The sequence below is a fragment of the Oncorhynchus masou genome, chromosome 13 (assembly GCF_036934945.1).
Source record: "Oncorhynchus masou masou isolate Uvic2021 chromosome 13, UVic_Omas_1.1, whole genome shotgun sequence".
Taxonomy (NCBI): domain Eukaryota; kingdom Metazoa; phylum Chordata; class Actinopteri; order Salmoniformes; family Salmonidae; genus Oncorhynchus; species Oncorhynchus masou.
In genome coordinates this window covers 73442221-73460936 of record NC_088224.1, presented here as the reverse complement: position 1 = coordinate 73460936, position 18716 = coordinate 73442221, and the positions used below count along the sequence as shown (strand labels likewise).

Sequence of the window (18716 nt, the reverse complement as noted above, 5' to 3'; positions counted from 1 at the left end):
AGATTTACATAGTCAATTGCTCACACTGTCGATGCTGTGGAATGAGTACTGCACTGTGCCATAAGAATCGTTCAAATAAAAGCGAAGTGTCTACACAAGGTTAAGGTCCGGGGCAGGTGGGTCAGGTGAAAGTTCATGATAGGTTAAATGAAGGATATGGAATGGCATTGAATTAATTAGACTATTGATAGCATATTATTTTTTTCACCTTTGGTATAGGCCTACTTCTTCTGTGTAATACTAATAACAATCTGATCAAATGTTCTCATTATGAATTGTCTTTAATAGCATTGCCTATAATATATTTTACTTAAATAACCAGTTTGGGATACTGGTTGCATATTGATTCATTTGCAGGTCCATGACAAAATTAGAAAAAACAACAACAAACAGGACAAAACTTTGCAAACACTCGAGACCCGCCCATAAAGTCTTACCGTGTGAATTGAAAGATAATATATCCGACGATAATAAAACCGAGAATGGCATACCGTCGTATGAGAGACAGCCTGGCGACCATTGATGTATTTTTACAAAAAAAATACGAAGAACGATCCAACGTCGTAACAACGGCTTTGACAGCCCACACCTTCAAAGACCCGGCGTTACACAACACATCACCGGAAGAACAGACTTCTGAATAGGCTAATAATACTGTAGTACAGGCAATTCACTCTAGGGGAAAATACAGGTGAGCGCTATAGACCACATTGAATTAAAATATCGATATTCACCGGAATTACACAAATTTCCAATCATAATGCAAGTGGAAAGTCTGATTGTTAGTTCTGACAAAGCCCACACTGTTTCTCATTAGGCTATCATAATTTGATGTTCATTATGCTATAGCCTTTACTTTGTACGCTAAAGGTGCGTTTTGATAGACGTAGGATATTGCTCGCTTTCAATATGCATTATGAAACGGATAGTTGTATATTGTAGGCAACCGACTGGGAGGCAACACTAATCTTTTGTCCTTACAACCAAAATCAGTAAAAAGACAGATCAGGCGGACTTGCGAAAAAATGAATTACCACATGGCGCTCCAACCTACTGTTTATAGATTGTAATGGGGGGGAAACATATCTTTTTGCATGTGTAATTATCTGACTCTCCCTCACACACACGCATAACACACTATGGACTGTAGCCACCACGGTCTTGCCCAGCCCAACTATCCGATAAATGACGCTATTATTTCTGACGTCGTTTGTCAGCTTCAACCTTTATATTGTACTATGTTATACGGTCTATAATTTAAAACTTGTTTTATTGTGTGCCCCTTTCGGGAAATGTGTCATGCAACTCAACAAACAACCGCAGGGGAACACCAATAGGAGCATAAATACATACATCCCAGCAATAACTACAACAGACAACACAAGTGGATACAGTCCGTAATTCAGTTCGGACATTTTAGGACGGGTGGATATGGAGGGGTTGAGCAGTTATTTATTCAATTGATTTATACTGGTGGGAATTAATGGTTTCTGGGCTCTGGCGGTTTTGTAAAGATAAACTCAGTATCGGCGGCCTGATAGTAGGAGCTGATTCTCTTGGTTAAGTGGGTGTCAGGCCGGTGGCAATTTTCGCTCCTGCCCTTACTACTCTCCAAGAACAGCGCTTCCATGTCCCTGAGATGAACTCCACTGATGTTGCTTGACAGCAGAACTATTTTATGCAGTTGGTTTTTATTTGCATGGATAGCTGATTGTACCAGGCTTGGAAACAGAAAGTGAGAACACTCAGATCAAAGGATGTATAGAATATGGTTGTTATTCTTTTATTGACCAGACATGTATTTAATCTACTCAGGAAATACAGTCCTTGTTGCCGTTTTTGTATATCTGTTGTATGTTTGCAGTCCAGAAGAGGTTTGAGTAAATTATAGTTCCAAGATATTTATATTGCTCAAATATAGTCCATGAGCCCGCGTTTTGGTCGGGCTCACTTGGGGTGATGATGTCTCAAAGTGATTTTCTTGGTCTATGTCCCTAGAGTTGGAACATTTGTGATAGCAGTGCAGCAATGGCAGCTTTCACTATTTTATCACTCTTTCTTTCATCCCTCCAAAGAGGGTCTCCCATTATTTTCTGCAGATCCTCTCAAGCTCTGTCAGGTTGTATGGGGAGCGTCACTGCACAGCTATTTTCAGGTCTCTCCAGAGATGTTCGATCGGGTTCAAGTCTGGGCTCTGGCTGGGCCAATCAAGGACATTCAGAGACTTGTCCCGAAGCCACTCCTGCGTTGTCTTGGCTGTGTGCTTAGGGTTGTTGTCCTGTTCTAAGGTGAACCTTCGCCTGGGCGCTCTGGAGCAGGTTTTCATCAAAGATATCTCAGTACTTTGGTCTGTTCATCTTTCACTCAATCCTGACTAGTCTCCCAGTCCCTGTCGCTGAAAAACATCACTACAGCATGATGCTGCCACCACCATGCTTCACTGTAGTGATGGTGCCAGGTTTCCTTCAGATGTGACGCTTGGCATTCAGGCCAAAGAGTTAAATGTTGGTTTCATCAGACCAGAGAATCTTGTTTCTCATGGTTTGAGAGTCCTTTAGGCGCCTTTGGCAAACTCCAACCTGGCCATCATGTGCCTTTTACTGAGGATTGGCTTCCGTCTGGCCACTCCATTATGAAGGCCTGATTGGTGGAAAACTGCAGAGATGGTTGTCCTTCTTGAAGGTTCTCCCATCTCCGCAGAGGAACTCTGGAGCTCTGTCAGAGTGACCATCGAGTTCTTGGTCACCTCCCTGACCAAGGCCCTTCTCTCCCGATTGCTAAGTTTGGATGACCTCTAGGATAAGCCTTGGTGGTTCTAAAATTCTTCCATTTAAAAATTGATGGGGGCCAATATGTTCTTGGGGACCTTCAATGCTGCAGAAATGTTTTGGTACCCTTCCCGAGATCTGTGCAATCCTGTCTCTGAGTTCTATGGACAATTCCTTCGACTTCATGACTTGGTTTTTGCGCTGACATGCACTGTGTAGATAGGTGTGTGCCTTTCCAAATCATGTCCAATCAAGTTGCAGAAACATCTCAAGGATGATCAATGGAAACAGGATGCACCTGAGCTCAAAGTCTCATAGCAAAGGGTCTGAATACTTCTGTAAATAAGGTATTTCAGTTTTTATTTTTAATACATTTGCTAACATTTCTAAAAACCTGTTTTTGCTTCGTCATTATTGGGTATTGTGTGTAGATTGATGAGGAAAATATTTAATTTAATCAATTTTAGAATAAGTTAAGGGGTCTGAATACTTTCCAAATTCACCATACATCAGCCTAGCAGCAGAGTTGGGGCTCTTGGTGATTTTGCATCCAGGACCCTACATCTGTGCTGAGTGGGACTTAGGAGTGCTGCCCAGGTTGTTTCCATTACTTTAAGCCTTTAACTTTGTAGCAGGGGTTAGTCCAATTTTACCCAAGCCAACATGTGGAATGTTCAATGAGACCTCCTTATAACATTTTTTTCCTTTCGGTTGGCTGTTCCATGACAAAACCATGAAGTTGAGAACAACCTACTCTGTCTTCATAGAAGCAGAGAACCCTTTCCTTGACAAACTCATCCCAATAATCAAGCCTCTACAAGTACATAAATAAGTTACCTTATTATCCAAGCTATCAAATCAAATTTTATTTGTCACATACACATGGTTAGCAGATGTTAATGTGAGTGTAGCGAAATGCTTGTGCTTCTAGTTCCGACAATGCAGTAATAACCAACGAGTAATCTAGCTAACAATTCCAAAACTACGACCTTATACACATAAGTGTAAAGGGATAAAGAATATGTACATAAAGATATATGAATGAGTGATGGTACAGAGCGGCATAGGCAAGATGCAGTAGATGGTATCGAGTACAGTATATACATATGAGATGAGTATGTAAACAAAGTGGCATAGTTTAAAGTGGCTAGTGATACATGTATTACATAAAGATGCAGTAGATGATATAGAGTACAGTATATACGTATACATATGAGATAAATAATGTAGGGTATGTGAACATTATATTAAGTAGCATTGTTTAAAGTGGATAGTGATATATTTTACATCAATTCCCATTATTAAAGTGGCTGGAGTTGAGTCAGTGTGTTGGCAGCAGCCACTCAATGTTAGTGGTGGCTGTTTAACAGTCTGATGGTCTTGAGATAGAAGCTGTTTTTCAGTCTCTCGGTCCCAGCTTTGATGCACCTGTACTGACCTCGCCTTCTGGACGATAGCGGGGTGAACAGGCAGTGGCTCGGGTGGTTGTTGTACTTGATGATCTTTATGGCCTTCCTGTGACATCGGGTGGTGTAGGTGTCCTGGAGGGCAGGTAGTTTGCCCCGGTGATGCGTTGTGCAGACCTCACTACCCTCTGGAGAGCCTTACGGTTGAGGGCGGAGCAGTTGCCGTACCAGGCGGTGATACAGCCCGCCAGGATGCTCTCGGTTGTGCATCTGTAGAAGTTTGTGAGTGCTTTTGGTGACAAGCCGAATTTCTTCAGCCTCCTGAGGTTGAAGAGGCGCTGCTGCGCCTTCTTCACGATGCTGTCTCTGTGGGTGGACCAATTCAGTTTGTCTGTGATGTGTACGCCGAGGAACTTAAAACTACTACCCTCTCCACTACTGCGTGGCCACGAGAGGAGAGGGCTCAGAACGCAACCTTGTGGGGCCCCAGTGTTGAGGATCAGCGGGGTGGAGATGTTGTTACCTACCCTCACAACCTGGGGTCGGCCCGTCAGGAAGTCCAGTACCCAGTTGCACAGGGCGGGGTCGAGACCCAGGGTCTCGAGCTTGATGACGAGTTTGGAGGGTACTGTGGTGTTAAATGCTGAGCTGTAGTCGATGAACAACATTCTCACATAGGTATTCCTCTTGTCCAGATGGGTTAGGGCAGTGTGCAGTGTGGTTGAGATTGCATCGTCTGTGGACCTATTTGGGCGGTAAGCAAATTGGAGTGGGTCTAGGGTGTCAGGTAGGGTGGAGGTGATATGGTCCTTGACTAGTCTCTCAAAGCACTTCATGATGACGGAAGTGAGTGCTATGGGACGGCAGTCGTTTAGCTCAGTTACCTTTGCTTTCTTGGGAACAGGAACAATGGTGGCCCTCTTGAAGCATGTGGGAACAGCAGACTGGGATAGGGATTGATTGAATATGTCCGTAAACACACCAGCCAGCTGGTCTGAGCATGCTCTGAGGGCGCGGCTGGGGATGCCGTCTGGGCCTGCAACCTTGCGAGGGTTAACACGTATAAATGTTTTACTCACCTCGGCTGCAGTGAAGGAGATGTTTTGGTTGCGGGCCATGTCAGTGGCACTGTATTGTCCTCAAAGCGGGCAAAAAAGTTATTTAGTCTGCCTGGGAGCAAGGTATCCTGGTCTGTGACTGGGCTGGTTTTCTTTTTGTAATCCGTGATTGACTGTAGACTCTGCCACATACCTCTTGTGTCTGAGCCGTTGAATTGCGATTCTACTTTGTCTCTATACTGACGCTTAGCTTGTTTGATTTCCTTGCAGAGGGAATGGCTACACTGTTTGTATTCGGTCATGTTTCCGGTCACCTTGCCCTGATTAAATGCAGTGGTTCGCGCTTTCAGTTTCGCGCGAATGCTGCCATCAATCCACGGTTTCTGGTTTGGAAATGTTTTAATCGTTGCTATGGCAACGACATCTTCAACGCACGTTCTAATGAACTCGCTCACCGAATCAGCATATTCGTCAATGTTGTTGTTTGACGCAATACGAAACATATCCCAGTCCACGTGATGGAAGCAGTCTTGGAGCGTGGAATCAGATTGGTCGGACCAGCGTTGAACAGACCTCAGCGTGGGAGCTTCTTGTTTTAGCTTTTGCCTGTAGGCAGGAGCAACAAAATGGAGTCGTGGTCAGCTTCTCCGAAAGGAGGGCGGGGCAGGGCCTTATATGCATCGCGGAAGTTAGAATAGCAATGATCCAAGTTTTTTCCAGCCCTGGTTGCTCAATCGATATGCTGATACAATTTAGGGAGTCTTGTTTTCAGATTAGCCTTGTTAAAATCCCCAGCTACAATGAATGCAGCCTCAGGATATATGGATTCCAGTTTGCAAAGAGTCAAATAAAGTTTGTTCAGAGCCATCGATGTGTCTGCTTGGGGGGGAATATATACGGCTGTGATTATAATCGAAGAGAATTCTCTTGGTAGATAATGCGGTTGACGTTTGATTGTGAGGAATTCTAAATCAGGTGAACAGAAGGACTTGAGTTCCTGTATGTTGTTGTGACCACACCACGTCTCGTTAACCATAAAGCATACGCCCCCGCCCCTCTTCTTACCAGAAAGATGTTTGTTTCTGTCGGCGCGATACGTGGAGAAACCAGCTGGCTGCACCGACTCCGATAGCGTCTCTCCAGTGAGCCATGTTTCCGTGAAGCAAAGAACGTTACAGTCCTTGATGTCCCTCTGGAATGCTACCCTTGCTCGGATTTCATCAACCTTGTTGTCAAGAGACTGGACTTTGGCGAGTAGAATGCTAGGGAGTGGCGCGCGATGTGCCCGTCTCCGGAGCCTGACCAGAAGACCGCTTCGTTTGCCTCTTTTATGACGTTGTTGTTTTGGGTCGCAGGCTGGGATCCATTCTGTTGTCCTGGGTGGAAGGCAGAACACAGGATCCGCTCCGGGAAAGTTATATTCTTGGTCGTACTGATGGTGAGTTGACGCTGCTCTTATATTCAGTAGTTCTTCTCGACTGTATGTAATGAAACCTAAGATGACCTGGGGTACCAATGTAAGAAATAACACGTAAAAAAAAAATAAAAAAATGCAGAGTTTCCTATGGCCGCCTCGCGCCATCTCTGTCGGCGCCGGAAGTATCAAGTCCTGGTATCTGTTTGCAGAGAGGTTCGTAGTTTGAGGAGGGAGGCCCCATCATTGCAGTTCAAGTGGAGAATGAGTACGGCTCATATGCAAAGGATGAACGATACATGCCTTTTATGAAGGAGGTAATGTGACACTGTACTGTTTCTCACTATCTGCATTATATTATATGCCCAGTATAGACTTTTGCAGTGACCTCTAAATGTATAGTGAAACGGTATCTCCTTTGGCCAGCTCTATCATCCAGAGGGATCAATGAACTCCTACTGATATCAGACAACCGGGAGGGGCTACGTTGTTTTTCTTGACCCTTCCTCTCTTAAGTTCACAAGATGGTAAACCTTCAAAGACTGGCCAACGGAACCATACAATATTTAGCGTACATGCAAGTATAGTGCCAATGAGTCTGTGTTTTCTTCTATTTTGTCTTGCATCTGTGAAAACATAGTGGTCCAAAGACTAAGTGTGACTTTGCCCTTACTGTAGCCCCAGAAACCTCTGCATGTAATGGAGTACTGGTTTGGGTGGTTCGATGTCTGGATTGAATCTCACCATGCGTTTCCAGCAGAGGGTATGTTTCACTCCAAATCAATACATTACAAACCAGATGAAAATCATGTCATATAAGCCCTAGTTATATCAACGCTTAAAGTTAATCTATTATTTACATTTTAGACATTTAGCAGACACTCTCGTCCAGAGCGACTGGGGTGGCAGGTAGGCTAGTGGTTAGAGCATTGGGCCAGCAACTGAAAGATTGCTAGATCAAATCCTTGAGCTGACAAGGTAAAAATCTGTCGCTCCTCCCCTGAACAAGGCAGTTAACTCACTGTTCCTGGGCTGTTGTTGTAAATAAGAATTTGTTATTAACTGACTTTCCTAGTTAAATAAAACAGTAGTGAGTGCACACATTTTCATTGTTACCCTGTGGGAATTGAACCCACAAGCCTGACATTGCAAGTGGCATGCTCTACCAACTGAGCCACAGTGGACCATCCATCCATCATGCTAAGTACTTTATGTGGCCACCGTCTAGCATTGATTCTCCTCTGGTAGACATTTGAATATGCGGGAGATGTCTCCTCTGGTAGACATGTTGGCTGTGGTGTCACAGATACTGGAGCCAGGTGTATCCATCAACCTCCATATGTTCCATGGTGGAACCAGCTTTGGCCTCATGAATGGAGCTGTGGGGTACCTTGGCACCTACAAACCTCAAGTTGGAAGCTATTCAACCAGTTTCATGTATCCCTTGAACTGACATTTCCCAAATGTACATTTCCTTGTCAAGAAAAATGTTGTCGTCTGAATCTGAATCTTTTTTTTTTTTTGATTATGATGCTCCGTTATCCGAGGCTGGAGATTACACCACCAAGTATCAGCTCTTGAGGAATTTATTCGGCCAGTTTCACAGTAAGCTTTCTCTTTCAAACATTCTCATGCAATACTATTTGCATTCTGGAAAATAACAGGCACCATATTTAATTTGTGAAATTGTCTAGCTTGGAGTGTATCTGTGTGTCCCAGATGAGAAGCTTCCTGAGGCTCCCTCTCTCCAGGCCAGGAGAGTGTATGAGGCTGTCATCATTCAGAAGCATCTATCACTGGGAGAGCCTGCATTTAACTGACAAGGTGAACCAGGGGTCAAGTAGCATACTGTCTGTTGTGACCTGGCCTGCTTGGCAAGTTGGCAATACTCAAGGGTTGATGTTGATATTTAATTGAATGCACCACATTGACATTGTTTCATCATCAAGCCCTTGAAGTCAGAGGGGCCTGTCAACATGGAGAACAATAATAATGGTCAGGCTACACTCAATATGAGAACACCATCACCATCAAGACAAATTGTAGAGACTGAGCCCTGGTGACTACAGACAGACACAGCGACATGACATGTATTTACTACAGTAAAAGGTCCACACTGTATGACAATACATCATTTGTACTAATAAAGTTGGTTTGTCTTCTAGGTGTTTGTAGACAGACACTTTATTGGAGTTTTGGACTATAAGATCGTGGAGATTACACTTCCTGATGGGAAAGGTATAGTGATACTTTGTGTTTAGATTCAGGCTATAGGTGTGCTGCTGAGCTGCTTTCAAAACTGGATAGTTAATATTCAACACCATGTTAGAGGTGAAAGCTTCTGGAGATGCTGATAAATGCGTTTGTCACTAAGGTGCTAGGATTATTCCAACAGAACGTTTTCAGACAAATGTTCTGACACAGAGGAATCACAATCACTAACTTTTCTCCCACCTGTTAATGGACAACAAGTCCATGCTGCTTAACCTATAGCACAGCGGAAGATTGGACATGATTGTCACGTTCTGACCATAGTTCTGTTATTTTATTCTTTGTTTTAGTATGGTCGGGGCGTGAGTTGGGGTGGGCAGTCTATGTTTGTCTTTCTATGTGTCACGGCTTTCGTCTGTGGAAGGAGGAGCGGACCAAAATGCAGCGTGGTTGTTATTCATTTTATTTTAATAAAGAAACTATACACGAATAAACTAACAAAATAACAAACGTGCGAAAACCTAAAACAGCCCTATCTGGTGCAAAACACAGAGACAGGAACAATCACCCACAAACACACAGTGAAACCCAGGCTACCTAAATATGGTTCCCAATCAGAGACAATGACTAACACCTGCCTCTGATTGAGAACCATATCAGGCCAGACATAGAAATAGACAAACAAGACATCCAACATAGAATGCCCACTCAGATCACACCCTGACCAACCAAAACATAGAAACATACAAAGTAAACTATGGTCAGGGTGTGACAGTACCCCCCGAACCTATCGGGGAGGGTCTGGGTGGGCATCTGTCTGCGGTGGCGGCTCTGGTGCTGGACGTGGCCCCCACTTCACCGTAGTCTTCCCCCACCTTGTCCGCTTCCGTGACCTCCTAGCCACGGCAACCCTACTTAACCTCTTGAAACTCTAGGGGCGCTATATCATTTTTGGATAAAAAGACGTGCCCGTTTTAAGTGCAATATTTTGTCACAAAAAGATGCTCGACTATGCATATAATTGATAGCTTTGGAAAGAAAACACTCTGAGGTTTCCAGAACTGCAAAGATATTCTCTGTGCGTGCCCTAGAACGTGAGCTACAGGCAAAACCAAGATGAAACAGCATCCAGGAAATCAGCAGGATTTTTGAGGCTCCGTTTTCCATTGTCTCCTTATATGGCTGTGAATGCGAGATGAATGAGCCTGCCTTTTCTGTCGTTTCCCCAAGGTGTCTGCAGCATTGTGACGTATTTGTAGGCATATCATTGGAAGATTGACCATAAGAGACCACATTTACCAGGTGTCCGCCCGGTGTCCTGCGCCGAAATTGGTGCGCAAACCTCAGCTGCAAGTATTTTTCCATGGAATTCAGAGAAGAAAGCAGGCTTCCACGAACGATATATCAATGAAGAGATATGTGAAAAAACACCTTGAGGATTGATTCCAAACAACGTTTGCCATGTTTCGGTAGATATTATGGAGTTCATTCGGAAAAAGTTTGACGTTGTTGGTGACTGAATTTTCGGTTCGTTTCGGTAGCCAAATGTGATGTGCAAAACGGAGCGATTTCTCCTACACAAAGATTCTTTCAGGAAAAACTGAACATTTGCTATGTAACTGAGAGTCTCCTCATTGAAAACATCCGAAGCTCTTCAAAGGTAAATGATTTTATTTATTTGGTTATCTGGTTTTTGTGAAAATGTTGCGTGCTAAATGCTACTCAAAATGCTAAGCTAGCTTAGCATACTCTTACACAAATTAGTGAATAGCTATGGTTCAAAAGCATATTTTGAAAATCTGAGATGACAGTGTTGTTAACAAAAGTCTAAGCTTGAGAGCAAATATATTTATTTCATTTCATTTGCAATTTTCATGAATAGTTAACGTTGCGTTATGCTAATGAGCTTGAGGCTATAAATAGAATCCCGGATCCGGGATTGTGCGACGCAACAGGTTAATAACACGGGACAGAAGGGCAGCTCGGGACAGAGGGGCAGCTCGGGACAGAGGGGCTCTTCAGACTCCGGCAGCAGTGCCGGACAGGCGGGAGACTCCGGCAGCAGCACCGGACAGGCGGGAGACTCCGGCAGCAGCGCCGGACAGGCGGGAGACTCCGGCAGCAGCGCCGGACAGGCGGGAGACTCCGGCAGCACAGGAGAGGAGGAAGGTTCTGGCAGATCCTGGCTGACTGGCGGATCTGGAAGAGTCTGGTTGACTGGAAGATCTGGAAGAGTCTGGTTGACTGGCAGATCTGGAAGAGTCTGGTTGACTGGCAGATCTGGAAGAGTCTGGCAGATCTGGAAGAGTCTGGCAGACTGGCAGATCTGGAAGAGTCTGGCTGACTGGCTGATCTGGAAGAGTCTGGCTGACTGGCTGATCTGGAAGAGTCTGGCTGACTGGCTGATCTGGAAGAGTCTGGCTGACTGGCTGATCTGGAAGAGTCTGGCTGACTGGCGGATCTGGAAGAGTCTGGCTGACTGGCGGATCTGGAAGAGTCTGGCTGATCTGGAAGAGTCTGGCTGACTGGCTGATCTGGAAGAGTCTGGCTGACTGGCTGATCTGGAAGAGTCTGGCTGACAGGCGGATCTGGAAGAGTCGTGCTGACTGGCGGATTTGGAAGAGTCTGGCTGACTGGCGGATCTGGAAGGGTCTGGCTGACTGGCGGATCCTGGCAGACTGACGGCTCTGGCTGCTCCATGCTGACTGGCAGCTCTGGCTGCTTCATGCTGACTGGCGGCTCTGGCTGCTCCATTCTGACTGGCGGCTCTGGCTGCTCCATGCTGACTGGCGGATCTGGCTGCTCCATGCAGACTGGCGGCTCTGGCTGCTCCATGCTGACTGGCGGCTCTGGCTGCTCCATGCTGACTGACAGCTTCTTGCAGACTGGCAGCTCTGGCTGCTCCATGCAGACTGGCGGCTTCTTGCAGAAAGGCAGCTCTGGCTGCTCCATGCAGACTGGCAGCTCTGGCTGCTCCATGCAGGCTGGCAGCTCTGGCTGCTCCATGCAGGCTGGCAGCTCTGGCTGCTCCATGCAGGCTGGCAGCTCTGGCTGCTCCATGCAGGCTGGCAGCTCTGGCTGCGCTAAACAGGCAGGAGACTCCGGCAACGCTGTAGAGGCGGAAGGCTCTGGCAGCGCTAAACAGGCGGGAGACTCCAGCAGCGCAGGAGAGGAGGAAGGCTCTGGCTGCGCTGAACAGGCGGGAGACTCCGGCAGCGCAGGAGATGAGGAAGGCTCCGGCAGCGCTGGAGAGGCGAGGCGCACTGTAGGCCTGATGCGTGGTGCTGGCACTGGTGGTACTGGGCCGAGGACGCGCACAGGAAGCCTGGTGCGGTGAGCTGCCATCGGAGGGCTGGTGTGTGGAGGTGGCACAGGATGGGCTAGACAGTGAAGGCGAGAGAGAGATCTTGAGAACAGTGCTGGCACAGGACATGCAAGGCTAGAGGGGTGCACAGGAGGCCTGGTGCGTGAGGCTGGCACCAACTTCACCAGCCGACTAACACGCACCTCAGGACGAGTATGGAGCGCTGACCCAGGTGCCATCAAATCCCCGACACGCTCTGTCGGGCGAATTCCATACTGAAAGCACCAACACAGCAACTCCCTCATTACTCTCTCCTCCAATTTCCCGATTAACTCCTTCACAGTCTCTGTTTCGCTCACCTCCAACACTGGCTCTGGTTCTGGTCTCCTCCTTGGCTCCTCACGATCAACAGGGAGAGTTGGCTCAGGTCTGACTCCTGACTCTGCCACACTCTCCCTGAGCCCCCCCCCCCCAATAAATTTTTGGGGCTGACTCTCGGGCTTCCATCCGCGTCGCCGTGCTGCCTCCTCATACCGGCGCCTCTCCGCTTTTTTCCGCCTCCAGTTCTTCCTTGGGGCGGCGATATTCTCCAAGCTGAGCCCAGGGTACTTCTCAGTCTAATTCGTCCTCCCATGTCCATTCTTTTTTTTGTTGCTCCTGCTGTTGCTTTTGCCTGTTACCACGCCGCTTGGTCCTGTTGTGGTGGGTGATTCTGTCACGGCTTTCGTCTGTAGAAGGAGGAGCGGACCAAAATGTAGCTAATGTAAAAATTATTTATTACCTTCAATACCATTCATTCTTTACAATTCATAATTTTCATACATACTCCAATAATGGTATTTTAATTTTAACAAAACAAAAACCCCAAACAAAACCTCAGGGGAGCATCTTCCCTCCCCGTCACCCTACAAACTACCTTTCCCTATCTCCCAGTCCCTAATCTATCCCCTTACAAATCTAAATGACACCCAGCCCTAAACCCCCCTTCCACGTCTCCCAAGCAGCATGCTGCCCCCACTTCCTCTCCTCCCTCTTCATCCTGCCCTTCAAATCTCCTTCCACCCTCCTCACTATCCCTTCCACCCCCCAATCTCTCCCTGTCTTCACCATCTTCCTGGCTTCCCACAGCCCCCGTTTAAAGAGACTCATGAGAACCCAGAGCAGAAACCTGTCCCTATCCGTCCCTCTCGCTCTCCCTACACCTCTCTCTAACCTGGCCCACGTCAATACAAAATCCCCCCTTACCAAACCTAACAACCCCCGTGCCCTAGCCCATACTACTCCGGCAAAGACACAGTCCCAAAAGACATGGCGCACAGTCTCCTCCCTGCCACAAGAGGATCTTGGACAGTTGGGGGATTGCACCAAACTATACCGGTACATGATGGAACGTACCGGCAAGCACTTATAGAGGCTCAACCAATTCAGGTCCTTGAGCCTGTTGTCCAGACCCCGCGCCTGCACTCCCTCCCAGACCACTTCCGAGATGCCCACTACAGGCGCCGGACTCCCTGCCTTTCTGACCTCCTCGTACAGGTGCCTGCGATCTAAACCTACATGACCAAAGTGCCACGGCAGCTGTTCCCCCCGAGGACCCGTGTTAGACCACACCATTACGCTTCTCGCCTGATACGAGAAGAACACCCGCAGGAGGTAACCGGACGGGTGTATCACTGGATGAGCAAGCTCCGTTAGCAAGAAAGAAACAAAAATTGCGTCCAGCTTGAGGGGGAAATGTGGTGCCCCCCTACCTCCCTCCCCGATGGGACAGAGCATGCGTGCCCTGGCGACCCACTCGCACCTGCCACTCCACATGAACTGAAACACAAGCCTCACTAGAGGCCTCCTCAGACAAGCCGGCAATGGGTAGATGTACGCCAAATACAAAAGAGATGGCAACACATCCACCTTTAGGACCAGGACTTTGCCCATAAAAGACAAATACCTAGCCTTCCACATTGCTAGCTTCCTCTGTACCACTGCGATACGCATGTTCCAGTTTAGCGTCGCTGAGCCGGAGGTCTCAAAATGGACCCCGAGAATCCTCAGGGCCCCCTCACAGAGAGATAACCCCCCGGGCACATCCGTTCTACCGCGACATCTTCCGAAAAACTTGACGGAAGACTTTGCATGGTTCAGAACCGCTCCCGACGCTCGGGTGAAATCCCCAAAGATGGCAAGGGACCTTGTCAGGCACGAGTCCTTGCACAGCAGCAAGGAAGTGTCGTCGGCATACTGCGTCATCTTAACACGCAGCCCACCACTTCCAGGGATCAACAAGCCTTCCACCCCTGTGTCTGCCCTAATGGCAGCCCCCAGAGGCTCCATGTACAGAACGAAGAGGAGAGCCGAGAGTGGGCACCCCTGCCTGACCCCAGACGAGAGGTCAAAAACATCACCCAAGTGACTATTTACACTAACTCGGCACCCCGCTCCGACATATAATGTACGAATTATTTTCATTATTTTCATTTTATTTGCGATTTTCAGAAATCGTTAACGTTGCGTTATGCTAATGAGCCTGAGGCTTTAGTCACGATCCCGGATCCAGGATGGGGAGTTCCAAGAGGTTTTAAAGAACATAGCAGAACAACTCTCATTATGTTCTAGAAAGCCACTATGCGCACGCTCCAGGAAAGCTCCAGGAAAGCTCAAGCCTTCCGCTCCTGCAACTCCCTGAGCTCTCCCAGTCAAACGACCCGCCGAGGTTGCCTGCCTCGTATTCGAGTTCAATTAACCTTTGGATACGATCCACCTCCCTCCTCTCCTCCCTTTTTTTCCTCTTGCAATCTCCTATTATAAAAGCCCTAATCCTCACCTTAACTAATTCCCACCACTCTAACACCCCCTCGCACATGGACCGGAGGCCTTCAAGCCTCCAAAAGAAACCATAAAACCTGTCAACAAAAGCCTGCTCCCCCAGCACATCCCGATCTAACTTCCAGTACCCCCTACCAAAGAGGCAGACTGGCGACCCCACCTGCAGGAGCACCCCGTCATGATCCGAAAAGAAAACAGGCAACAGCCGCCCAGACAACTTACCCAAAGACCTGGGTACAAAAATATAGTCGAGCCTCCGCTCAACCCCCCTGGAGTTGCGCCATGTAGGACCGGCCATTCTCGGAGTAGTGTGCAGACCACCATCTACCAGACCATGGCAAGCCATTAGCCCGGCAATGGCGCCTGCACTGCTATTCCTCCTATTCCTAAATCTGTATTAAAATCCCCCCCTATCACTAATTTCCAATTTGTGACACACAGGGGCGTCAGACAGTCCACCATCTCCCTCCTGTCTGCCACCACCTGTGGCCCATACACCACCACTAATCTAAATTTACAATCCCTTATCGTGACATCCACCCCTATAACCCTCCGCTGCATTACCACAAAAGAATCCTCCACTTTTACCTCCCTGTGCCCACACAAAATCCCTACCCCCGATGATTGCACCCCCCCAATACCCCAAACCGACTCCCCCTTGTCCCACTCCCTCTTAAACCTACTAACATCCCCTCCATACCTCAGGTGAAATCAAACCCCACACCCTCCAAATAACTAAAAACCGCCCTCCTCTTAACAAAATCCCTTAAACCCCTTACATTTAAACTAACAAAAGTAAAATTAGACCCCATGAAAGAATAAAATAAAAACATGTAATACACTCAAATTCTAAACCCAGACAGAAAAAAAAAAACAGGAGACTCACCCGATACTCCCCTGCTCCATATCTACCGGTGAGAACACCATCCGTACTCCCGACATCCCCCCCTCTTCCTCCATCTCACCAACCCAGGATGTAGGAATAGTGTTTCGCTCCGGGGTGCCTTGCACCCTGGGTCTACCCCCACAATCCTCCCCCTCCCCAGTGCCGCAGCAGGATTGGAAAGAAATTGGGGAGGCTGAGTCCCCAAACAAAAAACTCCCCACCTCCTCCTGTACCCAGTCCTGAGTCTTGTTAGGTGTGTCCCCACCCAACAGAACTTGAGGGCCTGGGGAAACCAGCAGCAACCCAGACGTTTCTCCCACCCCCATCACTCTCTTGGCCATCCCCTCCCTTTCACTGTCGGCCAATCGCACCCTCCTCTTCATTCTCTTCTTTGGTGATGGCGGCAGTGGAGGGATACCACCCTCCCCCCCGCCAGCTCCTCCACCATACCCCTCATCTCTTCTACCAGGGCACTTTCCCCCAGTCCACTTGCTCTTCCACCGTCTCCTTCTCCAACACTCCTCCCTCGCTTTCTTCTCTCTCATGCTCCTCCACTCGGTTGCCTTCTTCCGCCACTTTTCCTGTTTCTCCTACTCCCGTGCCTTCTGTTTCCTTCTCTCTTCCATCCGCCGCTTCTTGCTCCTCCTCCTTCCTTGCGGCCTTCCCCTCTGGACCTGTACTCTGGTCATGAGGCGTGCTTCCTTCCCCTCCTCTTCTTCCCCCATCCCCCGCTCCTGCTCCCCCCCCAGCCGCAGACGCATATGACCTCTGACAAGCCAGGCACCCCCGCCACAAGTGTGCTGACGAGCCACACCCATGGCACGCCTTAGGCTTGTCACAATCCCTCGCCTCGTGTTCCTCAGATCCACAAAATCTGCATTTTCTCGTGCTGCACGAGGCGAAAATGTGGCCGTAGGCCATACAGCGCCTGCAAAATGGGGGCTGACGTGCATAAAACAACGTCCCCCTGTCAGCACCTAGGGAGAACATAGCAGGAGGATGGAGGTAGCCACCATGTCCCTTTGAGTCCTCCCTGAGGAGGGCCTGGAAGCCTCTCCTCCCATTCCAAAACCCAAGGGAGTCTTTGAGGTGCCTTGCTGAGGAGACGTTATCCATGTATCTCCCCAGAAAGGCCCTCACCTCTTCGTCCTTAACGTAAGTGTTGTAAATGTTGACAGTTACAACCCTAAAGTTGTTCTTCGCCAGGCTTGTTATTTCATAATGGCTCATCGGCCTCTCACCTCCCACTGCTCTTGCTCTTCTCAGGATATCATCATGTTTCTCCTCTGTATTTAGTGCCACGTCGTATGCTCCCTCCAACGAGTTGCCTTGGAAACAAAACACGTCCTTCACCGTCAGCTTTAGAATCCCCATCAATATTATCCTTCCAAAAGTTTCCCGTCCTAAAGGTTCCAACTCCTTTTCCTTCCAAGCAAACCGAATCGTGTTGGCCAGCCCAATCCCAGGGACCGACCGTGTTGATGTATTCTGCACCATCTCCGCAAGGAGAATGGCGCTCGTTCTCTTCTCTTCCAAAACAAGGAAAAAAGAAAAACCAAATTGACCGAGCCTATTCTGGTGCAACAAACACAGAGACAGGAACAATCACCCACAAACACACAGTGAAACCCAGGCTGATTGGTTCCCAATCAGAGACAATGACTAACACCTGCCTCTGATTGAGAACCATATCAGGCCAGACATAGAAATAGACAAACAAGACATCCAACATAGAATGCCCACTCAGATCACAGCCTGACCAACCAAAACATAGAAACATACAAAGTAAACTATGGTCAGGGTGTGACACTATGTTGGTTTTTGTGTTCAGCCTAGTATGGTTCTCAATCAGAGGCAGGTGTCGTTAGTTGTCTCTGATTGAGAATCACACTTAAGTAGCCTGGGTTTCACTGTTGGTTTTTGGGTGTTTGTTTCCGTGTGAGTGTTTGTCGCCACACGGTACTGTTTCGTTCATGTTCACATTTATTGTTTTGTATTTTATAGTGTTCAGTTTATGTATTAAAGTAATCATCATGAACACTTACCACGCTGCATCTTGGTCCGATCCTTACTCCTCTTCAGACGAAGAGGAAATCTGCTGTTTCAATGATCAATTACTCTCTGCAGTCCGACTGAAAGCCATGTTTCCTCTATTGCCTCTGTGTCCTATGCATTGTTGACTGCAGTGCTTCAATTAGTGGTTTTAACATGTTTTATGTATTTTTCATTGAAGGGAGAGAGAACATTGAGTTTACTTATGGAGAACTGTGGAAGAGTGAATTACGGGAAATCCCTGGATGATCAGTGAAAAGTTATTCTATTTTTAGTTGCTACCACTTTAACAATCAGAATTCCATGGCAGAAAGCATACATTGAAGGTACTGTAGACCTTTGTGTGTAATCCTTTATTGCTGTGACATCAGTTTATAGTCGTTACAAGTGGATAGACCTGAATGCTCAACAAATAGCGACAGTATCCATGAGGTCTTGGAATAATTGTATTGTATTGATACTCGCCCATTCAGCCCTTAATCTTTAGTCACAAGTCACCCTGTTCTTGGTCTGGTGGGAGACATTGTATTGAACCATGTGCCTCTAAAGGGCTTTACAATCTACTGTTTGGATCTGAAGCCAAACTGCCTAAAGAGGTTTGTCCTGATCATTTAATTTATACAACTTCCATTCTGGCTCTTACAGTTTGTCATCTGTTATCAATGCAATTTTAACTGGCATATCAGGTTGTCTTAAAGGCGCAGTGCATTCATAAATGTGATATATTCCTATGTTTTATATATATTTCCACACTATGAGGTTGGAATAATACTGCAAAATTGTGAAAATGAACATAA

General features: G+C 47.3%; 1 protein-coding gene and 1 pseudogene across 2 annotated transcripts in view; one reads left to right on the top strand and one right to left on the bottom strand.

Annotated features, from left to right (window-relative positions):
• LOC135553034 (beta-galactosidase-1-like protein 2) overlaps positions 1–621 on the bottom strand; it is a 36046-nt gene extending 35425 nt beyond the window's left edge. For both annotated transcript variants that reach the window (XM_064985092.1, XM_064985091.1), the window contains exon 1: positions 438–621. In XM_064985092.1, coding sequence (XP_064841164.1) covers positions 438–520 — 83 coding nt within the window. In that variant the 5' untranslated portion in view covers positions 521–621. The remainder of the gene's footprint in view (positions 1–437) is intronic.
• A 2353-nt stretch (positions 622–2974) lies between these two features.
• LOC135553422 (beta-galactosidase-1-like protein 2) lies at positions 2975–18175 on the top strand (annotated as a pseudogene).
• The last annotated feature ends 541 nt before the right edge of the window (positions 18176–18716 follow it).